Source organism: Haliotis cracherodii, unplaced genomic scaffold, assembly GCF_022045235.1.
Source record: "Haliotis cracherodii isolate W230 unplaced genomic scaffold, xgHalCrac1.p SCAF_6, whole genome shotgun sequence".
Classification (NCBI taxonomy): domain Eukaryota; kingdom Metazoa; phylum Mollusca; class Gastropoda; order Lepetellida; family Haliotidae; genus Haliotis; species Haliotis cracherodii.
In genome coordinates, this window is record NW_027266319.1 from 67,833,548 (window position 1) to 67,852,419 (window position 18,872).

The following is an 18,872-nucleotide window of genomic DNA, read 5'->3' on the forward strand; positions in this document are numbered from 1 at the left end:
TAATCATGAAAGGGGGTATTCAAATACACTCAGAAACATTCAGTTTCATATGAAGATCGTCCTCTATATATGTGGTCACTGTCATGTATGGTATAATCAATGTGTCACAAACAATCAAGAACTTTGTTTTAATGTCACTAAGACAAGACTATTGTTGATATGTACATCCAACAGTGAACTTCTTATTGTTGATCCATGATGTAAATGTTGCTTCAATAAGTTATACACATCATTATTAGATACTGAAAGCTATTCCATGAATATAAACCTGAGGAAGTTTAGGACATCACTGTCACAATTCAGATGTAGTTCACACTAGTTGATGCTTGCACTGGGGAGGTACAATAATATACCAAGAAATAAGAGATTATGTACGCAACAAATTCAGATTCAGTGGTGGATGAATATAACATGTTATTGGCACGAACAAAAAATATTAACTTGTGAAAAATATATATAAGACGGTTTTTTTGTTCATCCAAAAGTAAAAAAAAAATGTTTCTTTGATGAAATCAGTTCAGACAAATGTCGTTCGTAACGTATCCTTGTATATTTACCATGCCATGTCAATCAGGAAGTAATGCGTTTGTGCACCCTCTGCGCTTGTATCTTTCAATACATGTACTGTGCCCGGTGGCCTTTCAGTATTGAGAATAACAGATTGATAGACATTGAAGGGACCTGGGCCCATTTGCACAAAGCAGTCCTAGCGCTAAGATGTTCGTAAGTCTATGTTAAAGTATGGGATCTACGATCACGTTAGCGCTAAGATCGCGTTGAGAAACGAAGCCCTGGGCCCACTTGCACAAAACAGTATTTAGCGCTAAGATGATCGTAACTCCCATACTTTAACATAGGCTTACAATAGTCACTTTGCACAAGTGGGCCCTGGACAAACTTTCCGCTTTACAGGTTTGCTTGTTTTCTCCTAGCACATTGGCGATATGAACTCAATGTCGTCTCATTGTTGATTAGGAGTTAGCAGGGTAGTTTGTGTCGGGTGGGATAAGCACTTGCACCTGTCTGTTACTTACACATGCGGGATCCTCCCCAAACCCCACCAGCTTATAACAAAGTTCACAGTTGTGTGCACAGCTAACCCGCTAGCTGCTACCTCCGAATTCGTAATTACATGGATAAACCCAAACAAAGAACCAAACTATATGATTATAATTTATTGGGTACAAGAATGACAAATATACAACACATTAATAATGAAGCAGGGTTATTGGTTATTGTTATATATTCAGCATAAATATCTTTGATCACGTCCAACATATAATGAGATTGTTCACCTTGGATTATTCCTTCTCAGCGTATCCTTACTTTCATGGGTTGAATTTGTACTCAACTTTCCTATGACTTTAAATGAAGTTTCAGCAAAAGATGACTTCGGTATAGATAATCTACGTGACGCAAACATTGAGAAAGCACACTACTTAATGCAGCTATTACAAAATGTGAAATTCTGAAACTGTGAATTTGTAAAAAGGACATAGATGCTGGTATTGATAATATAATTAATGTATCTGTTTTAACCACCATGTAACATGGTTCTTGATACTGACACATTCTCAGAACAAATTTTACGTAGGTGTTGTTCAATCAATCTTTGAAATTAGGGGGGGTTATTAAAAGGTAGGAGAAAGTAATTATGTTGTGCGTTTAAGTATTTTCAGAAAACACTAGATACAGTTTTGGGATCAGGACATTAGCAAAAAGTATTACAAAATATCATGTTTGTGTAATGACAAAAAAACTTGATTATAAATATAATTTCAAAATTGGACATGATGACTAAATTGACTGATGAGTGTGTGAGCATGTACGGATGGGAACAAATTACACTGTCAAAATTAGAAAACAATATTTAATCACGATTTACACTTCCACGAATCAGTTGAAGTCATGGACCGATATCCACGGCCTGGGAGTAGTAAGCAGTGTATCCACACGGATCAATGGCTGTTATAGAGACATATACGGCAGTTACAGTTTGTGGGTGCGAGGACAGGTTGAGCTTCATCTGCTCCTGGCGTGTCAGCAGCCCGTCCACCACATCTGCCCCACCCTCCACCCTGCCCACCATCACTTCATACACAAGCTGGCCCCAGGGGGAGGTAAACAGGCCAGGCCAGGACAGAGTGGTCATCCTGTCGGACGTCCTGGACGAGATCATCGCTGCTTCTGAAGTAAACCAGACATCACTGTCAGGAAACAAATACAACATGACATTGAATTTTGTTGCATTTAAATTAGTATTTTCGAATTTGCTGTATTTAGGATAACTGTTGTGCTATCTTACTGTTTAGACTTGGTGGTGGGCCATGCGTGGTGATAGAAGCTTCTGTCGGGTACCCTGCCTTGTCCAGCACATGCATGGCGCTGATGTTGTAGGTTGTCAGGTCGCTGAGTTTCAGGCCACACAGCTGGGCAGATGTGTATGTGAAAATACTCGGGACGATCTGTTCGTAGATCAAACTGCTACCCTCGATGTGAACCTATATGTTTAATTAAAAACACAAAACAAATAAGTAAGAATTTTACAAACACCAGCTTCATACATGGTAGTTGTGACTAGAGCAAGTATCAATGTTGAAGAAGTTAACTGGAGTCGACATACCAGCGTTGTGTAAGGACTCTGGGTTTCTCCTCCCTCCCAGTGAAGTCTCACAGTGTCTCGGGCTACGTGGCACTGGTCTCTGTCTGAGAACACAGAGGGGCTCTCCTTCAGGACCTGGAAGCCAGCTACAGATGCCAACCGGGACACGATGACTACACCGTCAGATGAGGACTCGGAGGCCTGCCCCGCGTTGTTATGGCAACGTACTGTCGTGTACACCTTGACACTAGATGACGTCACTATATCAGTCAGATTCCACCTGGTAAACCTTACTCCGGGATTAGTTCGAGCAAACCGACGAACGTCGTCATCTCCAGGTGTGTGTCCTGCAGAAGATATAACAGCTATTCAGTCAGACGATATTGAAAATGAAGTTCCGTTGGGATACATACACAAAGACATGTTGAAACAACATTAGCTTATGCAGTTTCTACACGAATTTACCTTTTCGTTGATTAATGTATTTTTCTAATTGATTATGACAACAATCATGTTGTATCAATATGGCTGTTACTAACCTATAGCAATATCACAGTTGATAGAATCCGATTCCTGATCTTCTACAGTCCAGTTCGCTGCCATGTCCTCTGGTGAAAGGAAGTCTGCATCAACTCCTAGAAGTGGAGCATTATAGCTGTGTGATCATATAGCAATGGTACATTATAGCTTGTTGTCCAGTTAAATGATCACAAAATGTTATGGTCATTATAAAGGAATAGGAATGGTGAGACAGACATGCTGGAATGTACACGCATGCAGTTTTATTTGGAATGGTAAACGATGTTATTGCCAGACACGTTTCAATTCCCTGTTTTACCTGAACCATCGTTGACTTGTTGTATAGTTGGTGGTGTCATGTCCACCGTCACTGGTTCAGCTTTGGTCAGTGTTGTCAGGCCGGCAGCGTTAGTGGCGATTACCGACACATACAGTCTGGAGTTGTGAGTGAGCTTCTGGGCAGAAACTGTTCCTTGAGGGTTTCTGCCAACCTTAGTGAAGCCCTGCACCTGTGTCCCGCCCTCCATCAGACCTGCATGGAGAGTCGATGTTATTACCTACAGGTTTGGATGCTGCTCAGGTCACACTAGGCTATCAACAGTTTTGTTTCTCTATTTCTCCATGTCTAAATAAACATATAGTTTTAATACTAAGTTCAATATTCGTAATCTGAGTTTAATATAGGTGGCGCACTCCTAAATAATCCACGATTTGCTTCCCACATGTGAGTCGATCCTGTGCTTGCTAGCCCTGATATGATCATTGTTTTGACAGCATAATACGCGTGCGCGTTGGTTTCCACAAAGGGGTACACGTCTAAGGCCTACATCCCTTGTTATGGGGGATTTTCGCCCACAGCAGGCGGTATAAATAATCTCATACATTCTTTATCTAAATCCTCCCAAGTGAAGCCCTTACTGACTGCCCACTAGAACATGGTGATGGGTTACTTTCTTACGGCCCACTCTTACATGATTGGGTACTCACCTACTGCCCACTGCTACATGATGATGGCGGACTTTCCTACAGCCCACTGGTACATGATTGGCGACTCACCTTCTACCCACTTGTACATGGTGACGGGAGACTCACCTACTGCCCACTAGTACAGGGTGATAGGAGACTCACCTACTGCCCACTGGAACGTGGTGATTTGGGACTTACAAACTGTCCACTGGTATATGATCATTGGGAACTTTCCTACTGCCAACTCTTACATGATTGGGTACTCACCTACTGCCCACTGGAACAGGGTGTTAGTAGAATCACCTACGGCCCACTGGTACATGGTGATAGGAGACTCACCTACGGCCCACTGGTACATGGTGATAGGAGACTCACCTACTGCCCACTGGAACAGGGTGTTAGTAGAATCACCTACGGCCCACTGGTACATGGTGATAGGAGACTCACCTACTGCCCAATGGTACATGGTGATAGGAGACTCACCTACTGCCCACTGGTACATGGTGATAGGAGACTCACCTACTGCCCACTGGTACATGGTGATAGGAGACTCACCTACTGCCCACTGGTACATGGTGATAGGAGACTCACCTACTTTCCACTGGTACATGGTGATAGGAGACTCAACTACTGCCCACTGGTACATGGTGATAATAGACTCACCTACTGCCCACTTGTACATGGTGATAGAAGACTCATCTACTGCCCACTGGTACATGGTGATAGGAGACTCATCTACTGCCCACTGGTACATGGTGATAGGAGACTCACCTAGTGCCCACTGGTACATGGTGATAGGAGACTCACCTACTGCCCACTTGTACATGGTGATAGGAGACTCACCTACTGCCCACTGGTACATAGTGATAGGAGACTCACCTACTGCCCACTAGTAGATAGTGATTGGGGACTTACCTACTGCCCACTGGTACATGGTGATGGCTGACTTTCCTACCGCCCACTCTTACATGATCGGAGACTCACCTACTGCCCACTGGTACATGGTGCTGGGAGACTCACCTACTGCCCACTGGTACATAGTGATAGGAGACTCACCTACTGCCCACTGGTACATGGTGATAGGAAACTCACCTACTGTCCACTGGTACATGGTGATAGGAGACTCACCTAGTGCCCACTGGTACATGGTGATAGGAGACTCACCTACTGCCCACTGGTACATGGTGATAGGAGACTCATCTACTGCCCACTGGTACATGGTGATAGGAGACTCACCTACTGCCCACTGGTACATGGTGATAGGAGACTCACCTACTGCCCACTAGTACATGGTGATAGGAGACTCACCTTCTGCCCACTGGTACATGGTGATAGGAGACTCATCTACTGCCCACTGGTACATGGTGATAGGAGACTCACATACTGCCCACTGGTACATAGTGACATGAGACTCACCTACTGCCCACTGGTACATGGTGATAGGAGACTCACCTACTGCCCAATGGTACATAGTAATAAGAGTCTCACCTACTGCCCAATGGTACAGGGTGATAGGAGACTCACCTACTGCCCACTGGTACAGAGTGATAGGAGACTCACTTACTGCCCACTGGTACATGGTGAAAGGAGACTCACCTACTGCCCACTGGTACATGGTGATAGGAGACTCACCTTGTGCCCACTGGTACATGGTGATAGGAGACTCACCTACTGCTCACTTGTACATGGTGATAGGAGACTCACCTACTGCCCACTGGTACATGGTGATAGGAGACTCATCTACTGCCCACTAGTAGATAGTGATTGGGGACTTACCTACTGGCCACTGGTACATGGTGATGGCTGACTTTCCTACCGCCCACTCTTACATGATAGGAGACTCACCTACTGCCCACTGGTACATGGTGATAGGAGACTCACATACTGCCCACTGGTAGATAGTGACATGAGACTCACCTACTGCCCACTGGTACATGGTGATAGGAGACTCACCTACTGCCCACTGGTACATGGTGATAATAGACTCACCTACTGCCCACTTGTACATGGTGATAGAAGACTCATCTACTGCCCACTGGTACATGGTGATAGGAGACTCATCTACTGCCCACTGGTACATGGTGATAGGAGACTCACCTAGTGCCCACTGGAACATGGTGATAGGAGATTCACCTACTGCCCACTGGTACATGGTGATAGGAGACTCACCTACTGTCCACTGGTACATGGTGATAGGAGACTCACCTACTGCCCACTGGTACATGGTGATAGGAGACTCACCTACTGCCCACTGGTACATGGTGATAGGAGACTCATCTACTGCCCATTGGTACATGGTGATAGGAGACTCACCTACTGCCCACTGGTACATGGTGATAGGAGACTCACCTACTGCCCACTAGTACATGGTGATAGGAGACTCACCTTCTGCCCACTGGTACATGGTGATAGGAGACTCATCTACTGCCCACTGGTACATGGTGATAGGAGACTCACATACTGCCCACTGGTACATAGTGATAGGAGACTCACCTACTGCCCACTGGTACATAGTAATAAGAGTCTCACCTACTGCCCAATGGTACAGGGTGATAGGAGACTCACCTACTGCCCACTGGTACAGAGTGATAGGAGACTCACTTACTGCCCACTGGTACATGGTGAAAGGAGACTCACCTACTGCCCACTGGTACATGGTGATAGGAGACTCACCTTGTGCCCACTGGTACATGGTGATAGGAGACTCACCTACTGCTCACTTGTACATGGTGATAGGAGACTCACCTACTGCCCACTGGTACATGGTGATAGGAGACTCATCTACTGCCCACTAGTAGATAGTGATTGGGGACTTACCTACTGGCCACTGGTACATGGTGATGGCTGACTTTCCTACCGCCCACTCTTACATGATCGGAGACTCACCTACTGCCCACTGGTACATTGTGATGGGAGACTCACCTACTGCCCACTGGTACATGGTGATGGGAGACTCAACTACTGCCCACTGGTACATGGTGATAGGAGACTCACTTACTGCCCACTGGTACATGGTGATAGGAGACTCACCTACTGCCCACTGGTACATGGTGATGGGAGACTCGGTGTCTGTGAAGTGCCATGACACGTGTACAGACGACCAGTGAGGCAGGAACACCGCATTCACCTCCACGTGGTTCTCTGTGTCACCAGCCTCGTCATGACCACCATACTTGACGCTCTGCAGTGTCACGTGATCAACTGCCATCGCCATGGACCTTGACGTCGTGCCAATAGTAAGTTGTGTGGAGTCCTCCCGAGCAATGAAGGAAAACGTGTGCGTATTCCACATGATAACAGAATGTCTCCCAACATCACACACCCCTCGGCATAGGTTCGGCTCCAGGCTGAATGTGATCACTTCTATACCAACTGAGACGAAGCCTTCTATAACGCTGAGATGTACGTCCATGTTGTCTGTATATCCTACATGAATCATAGCTTTGTACATTTGCCCCACACTGAGATGTATATCTCTCTGGAGAACAGATCCGCTGATTACAACATAGCTGTTACCATGTCTAGCTGATGGACGCTCAGATGTAATAATGTGTATGCATGTAGAGTTGTTAGCCTGCCAGTGCTCGGGAAGTGGTTCATTGCACGTCGATGAATTCACAGGTTTATTTTGTGTCTCAAACGAAGGATTCTTCACCAAGTTGCCTCCTAGGTATGCCACGGACTGTGGTTCTGGGGGAGATGTGTCGACGACAACGCCGTCTGATACAGCTACGTCTGAGGCGTGACCCACTGCATCTACAGCATACACCTTGCTCCATAAGCATGTACCTATAAACAAGGGAATACCGTCATCAGGCGATTCTAGAAGGCCCACTTAATAAACAGTTAGGCGCCACCTTAAATAACTTCTGTGGACGGAACAAGATTTTCAACTTTGTTTTTACAAGGTAGACAAAATTTATGAATAACAACTTCTTCAAACAATTCAGTTTAGTTTCACTGATGGAATTTAATGTTTCACCACTTGCTTTTGACAATTTGCTGTTTTACAGAACATTTACTTTGGTGACAATTTGTCCTCCGCAGGAAGTTTGGGACAAAGGACGAGTGAAACCGCCAGGAGTCTGGGTTATCGTTATTGAGTGTCAATACGTGAACAGTAGGCGTGCTGGTATTTAGATAAGGCCAGATGAAGGTGATCAGGATACATACCACTAGGGAGAGGGGAAGCAAGTTGTGCCGTGGCGGTGGTATAAAGCCCAGTGTCCCGCCAGCCCAGCACACTGCAGTCTGTTGTGTCGTTGACTCTTCCCACACACCAGAAGTACGTGATGATCGTGGAGTCCGTGTCAGAGAAGCCGTGCCAGGAGGCGGAGACCTCTGATGGAGAACTCTGGTAGTCCGTGTCGTGCATCTCTACAGAGACAGTAATAGGAGGTAACTACACAAGTCAACAAGTAACCACATTTCACCAGGTATTGTAACCTCTGTGGAGATCCTGGGTCAATTGAAAATTGTTTGAGTGTTCGATGTTGAACGCTGCACTATTCCAGCTGTATGATGGTGGTCTGTTAATAATTCAATCTGGAACAAACGATCTGGGGATAAATTCTATGAGCATCGATGCTCACCAACGACACATTATCAATCAAATCACCGAACCTGACCAATCATCGGTTATGGGCCTGCTCTAATATGTGCGATGTATCGACGTCAACCCTTCTCTCAACATTCCATTACTTAGTAATAAACAGGACAGCTTTAATATTCCGACGTACAGCAAGACAAGACTTCAAGCGTTGATACTGTAGAAGGGAACGTACCTTGTCCATCATCCACTCTGCCCGCTACAGGAGGCAGCACGTCCACCCGGACACCGTCAGAGTGAGCCCAGCTGACCAGGCCAGCTCTGTTGTAGGCCAGGACACTGGAGTAGTACACTGTGGCTGCTTGTAGACTCAGGCCCCTGGCTGTGTACTTCGTGGTGGTCAGGTCATCTGACGCGTGGATACTATGTCCTCAAATAGTGAAGTTACTGAGTGAGTCAGTGAGTTTTGTTATAGTCAGCCATATCGCAACAGGGGCACCTGAAATGGGTTTCACACATTGTCCCCAAGTGGGAGTCGAACCTATGCGATCCTAACAATCCTTTATAATGTAAAGTGAATAATAACAACATCAATAATAAAGTCATATCGTCGTCGGTCAATCAGTTCCTAGGTATGTAGAAGGACAAGCGTTGTGAGCCATGAATCAATGTTCAGGGTTGGATATTAGCTACCTGGGACATTAGCATCCAGGTTAGATTCATTCACACTTCTATATTGATCTGTAATGTGTTGGTCCTAGGACATTAGCTTCCAGGTTAGATACATGCACACTTTTATATTAATCTGTAATGTGTTGGTTCTAGAACATCAGCTTCCAGGTTAGATACATTCACACTTCTATATTGATATGTAATGTTTTGGTCCTAGGACAACAGCTTCCAGGCTAGATACATTCAAACTTCTATATTGATATTTAATGTGTTGGTCCTAGGACATCAGCTTCCAGGCTAGATACATGCACACTTCTATAATGATCTGTAATGTGGTGGGTCCTAGGACATCAGCTTCCAGGTTAGATACATTCACACTTCTAAATTGATCTGTTATATGTTGGTCATAGGACATCAGCTTCAAGGTTGGATACATTCACATTTCTATATTGATCTGTAATGTGTTGGTCCTAGGACATCAGCTTCCAGGTTAGATACATTCACACTTCTATATTGATATGTAATGTGTTGGTCCTAGGACATTAGCTTACAGGTTAGATACATTAACACTTCTATACTGATCTGTAATGTGTTGGTTCTAGAACATTAGCTTCCAGGTTAGATACATTCACACTTCTATACTAATCTGTATTGTGTTGGTTCTAGAACATTAGCTTCCAGGTTAGACATATGCACACTTCTATATTGATCTGTAATGTGTTGGTCCTGGGATATCGTCGTCGTTCAATCAGTTCCTAGGTATGTAGAAGGACAAGCGTTGTGAGCCATGAATCAATGTTCGGGGTTGGATATTAGCTACCTGGGACATTAGCATCCAGGTTAGATTCATTCACACTTCTATATTGATCTGTAATGTGTTGGTCCTAGGACATTAGCTTCCAGGTTAGATACATGCACACTTCTATATTGATCTGTTATGTGTTGGTCCTTGGACATCAGCTTCCAGGTTAGACACATGCACACTTCTATACTGATGTGTAATGTGTTGGGGGAGTTGTGAAACTGGGAACGCTCACCCCCGGGGCTTGTACTGATGTAGACTCGGTACTTGAGAATTCCAGAGGCGCCCGGTAGGAACTTGTTGGTCCAGCTGATCCTGATTGTGTCCGTCGCCATCTGAAAGTCTGCATCCTTCACTCCGTCGTCATCACTGAGCTCAATCACCTGCATCATTCACATACAGCGGAATCGTAAATATTTAGTTATTCCGCGACGGGCAGTTAATGGTCGAATCTGGACCAGGCAAACTACTGACTGAAAACATTAACATCGGAAATAGGAAGAGGAAGTCCTCGAAAAAGATCACTAGATACTGTCCTGGAAATAAAACCTATTTTACCATTTTCCAGGGGCAGCAAAATTATTAAGATTAAAGTCTAAGTGGAACGCACATATGAAACATTTAATATCTTGAGATCATTTACGATTATGAGTCACATGTGTCACTAGTGGGCGAACTTATCGTTACATGTTCACAAATGCGGAGCCGTATTATCTATCAAATATGTTTGTGTGACAATCTGCCTTACGACCACCAGTGGTTTCGGTATGTTTACTCAAAACGTGAACAAGGTCAATTATACGCGACAAGCGGATGGCGACACATGAAACACTATGACGTCATGTTGTCCATACTGACCGGACAGTAACAGCTTGTATCGACGACTGGCCAGTTTGAGACGTGTATTTAATGACGAGCAATGAGATTCTGACAACATGCTTGCAACATAATTAGCATGGAAATTGTGTTGCTCCACGTCTAAAAAAAAAGACCTAATGTGTGTTGACTCACTGCGAGTGCCTGGTTGTCGGTGGTCTTGGGAGGGGCTGTGTCCACCATGACCCCGTCCGACTTGAAGATGCTGTACGTCGTCGCATCATACCAGCCTCTCACAAAGAAGGAATACACGTGCCGGCTGCTGAGGTCCTCGCCTTGGTCACAAGCACTACAGTTAGTCGGATTAGTCCCTTATCGTTCATACTCTCTTACAAACATCTCTTCTCTTCCATTGCTTTATAAATGAATCCAAACACATATTTTGATACGAAACATTTGTTTGTTAGTTTATAACTGAACCCCTTTCCACAAAGCGATATTAGACTGCCGTAGATCAATAATGAGGTATCGTCTTAGCACTAACATCGCTTTATTAAACAAAAAAACTCGTAAGCTTCTGAATAGAGATCGGATTATCGGTAGGTGAGTCAGTACCGTCTGCCAGAGAGATGACAGCTGATGTTTGCCGCCCGACGCTGAACCAGACTCTGTGGGAGTGACTGTCAAACACACCCATGGGGTAGTCGCTGTCACTGACTCCAAGACTGACCTCATACCTGCAGCCAACAACAAACTGTCTGAGATACCTGGCACACTGTGGTCAAAACGATGAGTTATTTCAAGCAACCTTTACAAATAGTTTAGATATTAAGTAATAAGAGAAATTGTACTGTGTGAAAGGCAGCCCTTGTTGTTTCAACACCGTCCAACGGGCAGCCATGAAGGTGTCTGATGGTGAGTGGTCAATGTCCCCGGATGTTGTGAAGCGGAGGTCAGTGACATCGGTCACACCCAGAACATTGTTTGACCCACCTAGGATATAAACAGTGACATATACCGCCATGCAGAAGATATAACTGGTTCTTGTCATAATTAATGAACTATATTTACAGTGAACTGACTTTCTGTGATTGTTATTGCAATCGAGCTAGATCCTCCCTGTGGAGACATCAGTTGTGACGTACCATCCAGCAGCGGTGTACATCCGCGTGTGTGGTGGCACGTCCTGTCCTGCACGGCACAGACACAGTGACCCTCACAGTTGTATGAATGACACCGTCTGACCAGCTCGAGCATCCCCCCAGCTCCTAGTTCCAGTTCCAGGTGAAGCGCATCACTCTGGAGGCCAACCTGGGTCACAAGGAATACACATTGAACATAAAAACATAACTAGGTTAATACTATGGGAATGTTTTTTGTGTGTTCGTGGGTTGTAAATATAAAACGTTAACGCGAGAGAACAATCAGTCTCGATAATATGCCGAAGCAGATTCAATTCGTAAAGGGCAAATTAGCAGTGAAAATTACATGAATGGATCACTGAGAACCAGCGTTGACACCAGGTGTTCGCGAACAGGTAAGCATGTAACACCTACCCCGTTGACAGCCGAAACTGCCACAAACACAGACGATGTGGAAGAGAGGTCCTTTGTGTTTACAACACCAGTCTGAACTCTGCCTTCGTCATCGTGCTCAATGCCAGACACATTGTGTTGTACGAGCACAAACGTGCTTCCCTGAAACAGACACACGTATCTGTAAGTAAATAATGCCAAGGTTGTTTCAAGATGCACCAGGCAGGACTGGTCAGCTCGGAGTCAGAACACCGTGTCTGAGTGGTAGTACTAGTACAAACAAACAAACAAACACAAACACAAACACAAACACACACACACACACACACACACACACACACACAAGCACACACACACACACACACACACACACACACACACACACACACACACACACACACACACACACACACACACACACACTCACACACACTCACACACACACTCACACACACACTCACACACACACATGTGCACGTCGCTATATAAGTGCAATAATCTTGAGCGCGACGTTAAAACTCCATTCCACCCCATTACATGTCACCTCATCACACTTCCCCATCTCAAAATGCACCTATGTATCTATGATGTTTCTTTTAGTATGTTCGTATTCCTACTACATTTCTGTTCGTCCAATGAATATATACATGTGTCGAAGATGCTTTAATTTTGAAACTGTGTTTACATCATAACGACGACACATCAGTATTATATAACCTGGAACCAAAGATTTTTAAATATGTAATGTATTTTCAGTATGAACGTGATTCCACCTCAGTAAGGTCCGTTCCGAACTCAGCAGACCCTGCTGTGATGATGTAGTGCGTTATTCCAGAATGGAGATCAGAGAAGCCAAGCCAGGCGAGGTTCAGCCGGGTCCTGTTCCATGTCATCCACCCCGACTGGTGTCGAGACAACCCTGCTGCATGGTCGGTGTGCACAGCTAGCGCACCTGCATTACAGTCATAGAACCGTGTTTTTGAGAGAAGAGTGAAACATTCATGGAGACAGTGTTGTGTTACCTGTCAAAGATTCATGGATACAGTGTTGTGTTACCTGTCAAAGATTCATGGATACAGTGTTGTGTTACCTGTCAAAGATTCATGGATACAGTATTGTGTGTCACCTGTCAAGGATGCATGGACACATTACTGTGTATTACCTGCCAAAGATTCATGGTGTTATTACTGTGTGTTACCTGTTAATGGTTCATGGAGACATTACTGTGTGTTAACTGTCAATGATTCATGGACACATTACTGTGTGTTACCTGTCAAGGGTTTCGAGCTGTCCACCAGCATGGCCCCAGTGTCTGAGGAGTGACATAAGCCGGCCATATTGCAGGCGACGAGCTTCACTGTATAGCTGCTTCCATCGTGGAGGTCCAGCTGTGACAGCGTGTATTCTTCAACAAGTCCTGGCAGCTTTAGGGAAGGTAGGGATAGATTAGTGTTATGTTTGTAATAAATGCACTTCATATGAGATATCAAATCAATTGATTATAGAAACCATGATTATAATGTTGTAAGATGCGTATGTTGATTGTGTTCACAGTTTTGTAGATGTAGATGATAAAGATTGCGATACATACTACCATTAGTGTTGTATACTTCACCTCGCTCCTAAACCATGTTTAACATGAACAAATGACGGTCACCTTCAGGAGACTTGACTTGAACTCCCCCAGTTGGTGTGATGAGATGGAGAGGTACTGTCTCTCAATGTAAGACTCTTCGTCCTTGAACTTCCAGCCTATCCTCAAGGTCGTCCTGCTGATGGACGTCCCAGCCACAATGGAACCGTGTCCATCTAGGATCCCTGGTGTCACGACAGCTTCCGGTGGAGTGATGTCAACCAGAAACCCGTTGGACGTAATTTCACTGTATAAACCTGTCACAGCAAAGTGATAACATATATACAACTGACTGTTTTGGATACGCATCACTTTTCTTCGTTTCTACATCTCTGTTTGGCGACAAATATTATTTTGTTTTTTAATCCATATACTGATCTCTTATTCGTCACTTACATCCAAATACGTCGTTAAGTGCACTCCCTTTTATAGTATTATTTCTGTACATTTACCCTACGTTGTGCAAACATATCAGTTATTTATATTTTTGCTTCCGATCTGGAATACTTATTCAAAGTTCACATTCGAAGAAATAAAGTATACGTATTTGGAGGTAGGTGATTAAGGAAGAAATTGGTGAATATATATTTTGAAAATATAAACAAATGTGCAGCCTACTGGAGTCTTTGAAATGTCTGCCAATGTGCGCTTCAGGATTAACAAGGCTTTTTCTACATATCCTATTGGACAAAGTCAAATTAAATGAGGAACGAATAAGTGCATACTGCAGCTACAATTCATCATACAGGCTCTCCGTTTCATAATATATGAATAATGTCTTTCGACTTCAGCCAGCTTTGATTTCAACTGAGAGATGATATTTATGATGTGCGTTATAGCTTATAACCTGCTTTGTTGTAGGCTCTGACGGTCGTGTACAGAGTCTGTCCAACCGGAAGTTGGTGGTCACGTGACAGCGTGTGGAAGATGGCTTCCTCCATGGCTGCATTCGTTGCTGCGAGAATCTCGTCACCTCCTGGAGTTGTCCCCACACGGCATTCATAGTGGTCTAACCCAGACTCAGGGTCCTGGAAGCCTCGCCACTTACAACCAAGGAATGTCCTGAAAACAATAATCACACAGAACTATGTGGCAGGATAATGTGAACTTATGATGCAGTAATTCTTTTGTTTTAAAATCACAGCCTTCAGTTCAGGACAGACTCAGAAATACAGATAGTACTTTAGTGAGTTTTTTAATAATTTTATTTTACAAATGGAAATAATAGCCCCTTTACGGTTTCTAAATAAGTTGGATAATACTATGGCCAATGACGGATTGAGTTGCATCATGATCACCTGGAAGCCTGATATTGGACATCTTCATCTCGGGTTCCGTCCATGATGTTCCCAGTTCGTGGAGCGGTCACGTCTAAGATGACACCATCACTTGTAGCCATGGTGCACAGACCAGCCATGTTACACGCTGTCACCGTCACGTAATACGTCATGCCACACTTGAAGGCAATGTTATAGAAACCCACATCTGCAACAATTAGACACGCACAGGGTACCCGCAGTATATCTTCATGAATATTAGTACAACAATTAGACGTGCACAGGGTAGTGGCATTATGTCTTCATAAATATAAGTACAGCAATCAGACAAGCACAACAGTATGCCTTCGTAACTATTAGTACAACAATGACCTTCATAAACATTATTACAATTAGACACGTTCAGGGTAGCTGCAATATTTCTCCATAAATATCAGTACAACAACGAGACACGCATTTTTGACAACAGTAGACCTTCATGAATATAAGTAAAACAACGAAACACACACGATTTGACTGCAGTATGCCTTCATGAATATTATTACAACAATCAGATGTCGGGGTATAAATGTAGATATGTAATACCAAGGTTATACCGTAAGCCCGTTACACCAGACAAGAGGACGCTTTCTGTACACTGATGGACAACGAACCTCAAACAACCAATATCAAGATTGGCCTAGTAAGGTGGGCAGTGTGGGAACCTAGTTGTTAAAGTGTTACCTCGTCCAGCCGAAGACCCGGGTTCGATTCCCCACATATATTTCTTGAAGCGGCAGATACACTTACTCACATCCAGTAGGGTGACGACTGTTTTTGTGTTATAAATGATATTTAAGGAACAGTTTTGCTTTTTACCTGTTCTTGCTCCCACGTGTGACTGAGCGAGCGTGTCGTCACATCCCCGACACGTGCCCACCTGCAGGAGATAGTGACTGATTGAAGAGTGGGGGTCAGAAAACCCCTCCCAGTAGGAACCCATCTCCGACATCAAGGTGACAAAGTCAGCGTCCTTTGCCTGGCCTCTAACGTTGGTGCGTTGTCCATCATACACGTGGCCCCTAGAGGGCGGTGTGTTTTCCGCCGTCACAGGTCGTGAAGTGATGAGACTGTGCAGGCCTACATTGTTGTATCCCTAGTGCACGATTTTGACATTATAGTATAATATATTGCAGGTTCACACTTTTTCTATTTTAAACGTAGAAATAAAGTTGTGCATTTTTGTTGAGAGTTAGGCTTTAATAACGTTTGAAGCTACAAATACAGAATACATAAATTGATAAATACATTACCTTCACTGAGACAAAGTAGACATGCCCGTCTACTAGGGGTGCCTCGCCGTCGATAACCATACATTGGTCAGTTGTAGATGTGTACTTGACAACGTCGTCATAGGTAGGTCTCGACCCCACCCCCACGTCATAGCTTACGACGCCACTCTCTGGGTCAGACAGAGCACCGTCCCAGCTGGAACAAGCACACCACAGAAAGTCAATACTTTCAAACTGAACACAATCTCACCAGCAAAGGAAACTGACAATCAGACTCACTTTTAAGTCAAGTTCTAACTGTATTATTAGGTGACAGTACAATAACAGATATGTCTCATTTACTAACTGTGGCATCCAGTGTTCGGACAAAAACATGAATGTGTCAATAGCTAACTGTTATATCTAGTTTTTGAACATTAACACACGTATGTCATTCAGGAAGTGTGGCATCAAGTGTCAGGACAAAAACATGAATGTGTCAATAGATAACTGTGACACCCAGTGTTAGTAAATGAGAACATGTGTGTCATTCACTAACTGTGGCATCCAGTGTTTTGACAAAAAACATGAATGTGTCAATAGCTAACTGTTATTTCCAGTGTTAGAACATTAACACACGTATGTCATTCAGAAAGTGTTGCATCAAGTGTCAGGACAAGTACATGAATGTGTCAATAGATAACTGTGACCCCCAGTGTAAGTAAATGAGTACATGTGTGTCATTCACTAACTGTGGCATCCAGTACAGGACAAAAACACTTGTGTCAATCATTAACAGACAGATGGTGGACACTGACTGTGTTATTCAGTGTCAGTACAACACCAGGCAGATGGTGGACACTGACTGTGTTATTCAGTGTCAGTAAAACACCAGGCAGATGGTGGACACTGACTGTGTTATTCAGTGTTATTACAACACCAGGCAGATGGTGGACACTAACTGTGTTATTCAGTGTTAGTACAACACCTGGCTGATGGTGGTCACTGACTGTGTTATTCAGTGTCAGTACAACACCTGGCTGATGGTGGACACTGACTGTGTTATTCAGTGTTATTACAACACCAGACAGATGGTGGACACTGACTGTGTTATTCAGTGTCAGTACAACACCTGGCTGATGGTGGACACTGACTGTGTTATTCAGTGTTATTACAACACCAGGCAGATGGTGGACACTGACTGTGTTATTCAGTGTCAGTACAACACCAGACAGATGGTGGACACTGACTGTGTTATTCAGTGTCAGTAACACACCAGGCAGATGGTGGACACTGACTGTGTTATTCAGTGTTATTACAACACCAGGCAGATGGTGGACACTAACTGTGTTATTCAGTGTCAGTACAACACCAGACAGATGGTGGACACTGACTGTGTTATTCAGTGTCAGTAACACACCAGGCAGATGGTGGACACTGACTGTGTTATTCAGTGTTATTACAACACCAGGCAGATGGTGGACACTAACTGTGTTATTCAGTGTCAGTACAACACCTGGCTGATGGTGGTCACTGACTGTGTTATTCAGTGTTAGTACAACATCAGACAGATGGTGGGCATTAACTGTGTTATTCAGTGTTAGTACAACACCAGGCAAATGGTGGACACTAACTGTGTTATTCAGTGTCAGTACAACACCAGACAGATGGTGGACACTGACTGTGTTATTCAGTGTCAGTAAAACACCAGGCAGATGGTGGACACTAACTGTGTTATTCAGTGTTATTACAACACCAGACAGATGGTGGACACTAACTGTGTTATTCAGTGTCAGTACAACACCTGGCTGATGGTGGTCACTGACTGTGTTATTCAGTGTTATTACAACACCAGGCAGATGGTGTCAAGTTTTAACTGTATTATTGGTGGACACTAACTGTATCACTTACCACACATCTATCACAGACGTTATGTATTGCCCAGAGACATGTATTGATCCCCCTGACGTCACTGGCGGCGTGGAGTCAATCAACACCCCCGACGATATGACTGTCCTGCTCTTGTTCACAAAGTCCGTGGCTGTAACCACAAAACAATTTTTATGTAACAAGGAGCCCATTTATCAAAACAGTATCAAGTATCAAAAGATGTGAATTTAAATATCAGTCGAGGGATAATTTTAGCTATTATATTTATTTGTTCATTGATCCTTTATTACTGCAATGTCATTAAATAGTGATGTATGCCAGATGTACAACGCACTGCACCAGTGATATACATGTATACTGA

General features: G+C 44.0%; 1 protein-coding gene and 1 pseudogene across 1 annotated transcript in view; one reads left to right on the top strand and one right to left on the bottom strand.

Annotated features, from left to right (window-relative positions):
* LOC139446629 (uncharacterized) overlaps nucleotides 1-18,872 on the top strand; it is a 161,839-nt pseudogene that overhangs the window by 17,731 nt on the left and 125,236 nt on the right.
* The window catches only part of LOC139444743 (uncharacterized), a 46,134-nt gene continuing 29,168 nt past the window's right edge, over nucleotides 1,907-18,872 (bottom strand). Inside the window, 22 exon segments of the mRNA XM_071225679.1 lie at nucleotides 1,907-2,187; nucleotides 2,306-2,501; nucleotides 2,624-2,949; nucleotides 3,142-3,237; nucleotides 3,441-3,653; nucleotides 7,118-7,876; nucleotides 8,261-8,464; nucleotides 8,872-9,066; nucleotides 10,346-10,493; nucleotides 11,122-11,261; nucleotides 11,542-11,663; nucleotides 11,778-11,919; nucleotides 12,072-12,237; nucleotides 12,483-12,623; nucleotides 13,235-13,413; nucleotides 13,732-13,885; nucleotides 14,119-14,351; nucleotides 14,942-15,156; nucleotides 15,393-15,579; nucleotides 16,230-16,506; nucleotides 16,664-16,838; nucleotides 18,533-18,662. Coding sequence (XP_071081780.1) covers nucleotides 1,907-2,187; nucleotides 2,306-2,501; nucleotides 2,624-2,949; nucleotides 3,142-3,237; nucleotides 3,441-3,653; nucleotides 7,118-7,876; nucleotides 8,261-8,464; nucleotides 8,872-9,066; nucleotides 10,346-10,493; nucleotides 11,122-11,261; nucleotides 11,542-11,663; nucleotides 11,778-11,919; nucleotides 12,072-12,237; nucleotides 12,483-12,623; nucleotides 13,235-13,413; nucleotides 13,732-13,885; nucleotides 14,119-14,351; nucleotides 14,942-15,156; nucleotides 15,393-15,579; nucleotides 16,230-16,506; nucleotides 16,664-16,838; nucleotides 18,533-18,662 — 4,679 coding nt within the window.